This window comes from Poecilia latipinna, unplaced genomic scaffold (genome assembly GCF_001443285.1).
Source record: "Poecilia latipinna isolate Pla-1442-1.1 unplaced genomic scaffold, P_latipinna-1.0 Scaffold814, whole genome shotgun sequence".
Classification (NCBI taxonomy): Eukaryota; Metazoa; Chordata; class Actinopteri; order Cyprinodontiformes; family Poeciliidae; genus Poecilia; species Poecilia latipinna.
The window spans coordinates 200,718-203,250 of NW_015113430.1; the positions used below are offsets into that span (position 1 = coordinate 200,718).

At 37.8% G+C, this 2,533-nt stretch overlaps 1 protein-coding gene across 1 annotated transcript in view; it reads right to left on the minus strand.

The window, feature by feature from the left end:
• LOC106956390 (claudin-1-like) overlaps nt 1–2,533 on the minus strand; it is a 12,311-nt gene that overhangs the window by 5,016 nt on the left and 4,762 nt on the right. Inside the window, exons 2-3 of the mRNA XM_015047198.1 lie at nt 1,945–2,349; nt 649–813 (exon numbers count right to left, since the gene is read on the minus strand). Of these exons, the coding sequence (XP_014902684.1) occupies nt 649–813; nt 1,945–2,349 (570 nt within the window). The remainder of the gene's footprint in view (nt 1–648; nt 814–1,944; nt 2,350–2,533) is intronic.

The window sequence follows — 2,533 nt, forward strand, 5'->3', positions numbered from 1 at the left end:
TTTTTTTAAAAATTATGGAGGTGGGAAGGGGCGGGGGTGGCCCGCTGCCATTTTCCCAAAAAAAAAAAAAAAAAAAAAACATTATCCTGCCACCACTTCCTGCCGTCTTCTTCGTTGTTTCCACCAGTAGTAACATCCATTATTGATCATGTGACTCGGGATGCGGAAAAAAGGTGTTTCCTTTGCAGTTCTGTGAAACATCTATTTCAATACCGCCGAAAAAAATACCTCATCCTAGCGCAACAACTTTTTATTAAAAAATGTGTTGTTTTGTTTTTTTCAAAATTGTCATGTTTACATTAAGTCAATTTATTTTCAGAATTTAAATTTGCACAACTTTATGGTTAACATAAATACCGCTACAGAGTGGTACCATCTGGTTCCTGATGACTCTTTGGTTTTATCCACAGCGGTGGAGAGATTGGAATGAAAGAAACTGATTCTGTGATTAATCTGTGATTAATTAAGTGATGGATCTGAGCCAAAATACGGGCTGCAGTGTAGTGGATTAAACACTTATTTTACTGAACTGCATGCAAAGCACTGTTTAACGCATATTTTAAGGGTCACTAGAGAATTTCTAGTTGACTCGTTAAAATATTTCTTCTTGAGAAACTCAAAGAAAACAAATTGTGTCGAGTCTCTCACCAGCTATAATGAAGATCACTCCTCCAGCCAGAGCCACCTTGGACTTCTGCTGTGGTTGTTCTGCCATGCAGGTGGTGCACTCCAATCCCACCACCGTCACCATCATAGAAATGAAGCAAAGAAAGATGGCTGCACACATGAGCGCCCGGGTCCCCTGTATGTTCGCTGGAGGCACACATTCAGGACAGAGGCCTTTGATTAGGACATTTTATCTGCAGTAACATTGAAGAATGTTTCAGATCTTCAATCAAATTTTTGTATCAGAGAAAATTTTACATATAAACTGTAGATTTCAAATGATAATATTATTTATTAAGGGAAAAGAAAAACAATCCATTCCTCCCTGAAGCAAATAACTGGTTGTGTCGTCGTTTTGGGAACATCCGCCGTACAGAGCTTCTGACTTTCAGGTCTTTTCCATCACTTTGGAGAATAAAACAATACTTTGGAGTATAGCTTTAATTTAGTCACATTATAAATTATTGCCTCCCATTGGCCATCAGATTGCTCAAAACCAAAAATCCTTCATTTAGACAATTTGAAAATATAAGTTCCATATTTTTACTGACGGTCTTAACAGTTTAATATTGTTTTTATTGGTGTCTCATGTATATAGCACTACATTCTTGAAATAATCTACAAGTGACATCTCAGCCTCATAAAGGAGATTTTTTAAGTCAATAATTCTTTAACATGGATGAAAAATTACTAAAAAATTATTATTAATAAAAATGATTAATAATAAAAATGATTAATTATTATATCTCTACAATTTCCCTGAGGAAAAATCCCAAAGGGATTAATAAAGTTTCTATCTATCTATCTATCTATCTATCTATCTATCTATCTATCTAGTTCCACCAGCAGATTATTTGACTAAAAACATGGCAAAAATATCTTGTTATAAGTGATATATATGTCATTTGTTTTGTCTTATTTCAAGTGTACTAAAATATTTGCACTGGAACTTGGTAAGAGTTTGTGATTTTACAGAGCATTTCAGTGGAGGGTTTCTGTAATCAGAGAGCTGCTGGTATCTGACAAACACGTCCTGGCTTGACAGAGGTCCTGAAGATGTCAGAATGTCCCTGATGTTCAGTAGGACGTCTTTCATGATGCTATAGCCTGTATGTATTCCAAAATGAGGCATAAATCCACCATATTTTCATTTCACATTCCTCCCACAGTTAAACATAATTGTCCAAATTTTGGAATCGGCTTAAAACAAAATAGTTTATTTTGCTTTAGAGTTCGCAGTAAAGCAGTCTGACTGAGGAGGGCATCACTAAAACTTACATGGCAGCTGAAGGAGCGAGTCGTAGATTTTACACTGAATCTGCCCGGTGCTCTGCCACACGCAGCTCTTCCACAGACCCTCATACATGGCCTGAGCTGTGACGATGTTGCCCCCGGCGTTCGATGAAGCTTTCCACTCCACCATGGCTGTGCATGCTATTGTCCCAATGAAGCCAAGGAAGGCCAGGGAGAAGCCAAGAAGCTGAACTCCAGAATTTGGCCTTTTTTGACCGTTAGCAGTATGAAACAAATGCTGTGAAGTAGAGAGAGAAAGAAGGATTTTAAAGATTGGAACCTGGCTTGATGTTCTTTCCCTGTGGATCACAGAAAAAAAAAAAAACAACAGGTATGCAGCTGTGCATCCACTTGGGAAGAACCTGGAAAAGGGAGGATCTAGGACTCTCACTGCCTTTCATCCAGTGAAGAAGAAAAATGGTGACACTATGTGGACCTGAGCTTCTACTGCAATGAAGGGAATTGCTTAAAATCCTTAAACTGGACAAAAAAAACAATAAAATATCATTCAGACATAAGTGGGGTTTGCTACACAATCTCCAAAGTCTGTGCAATTTAGGGCTGAAACGATTCC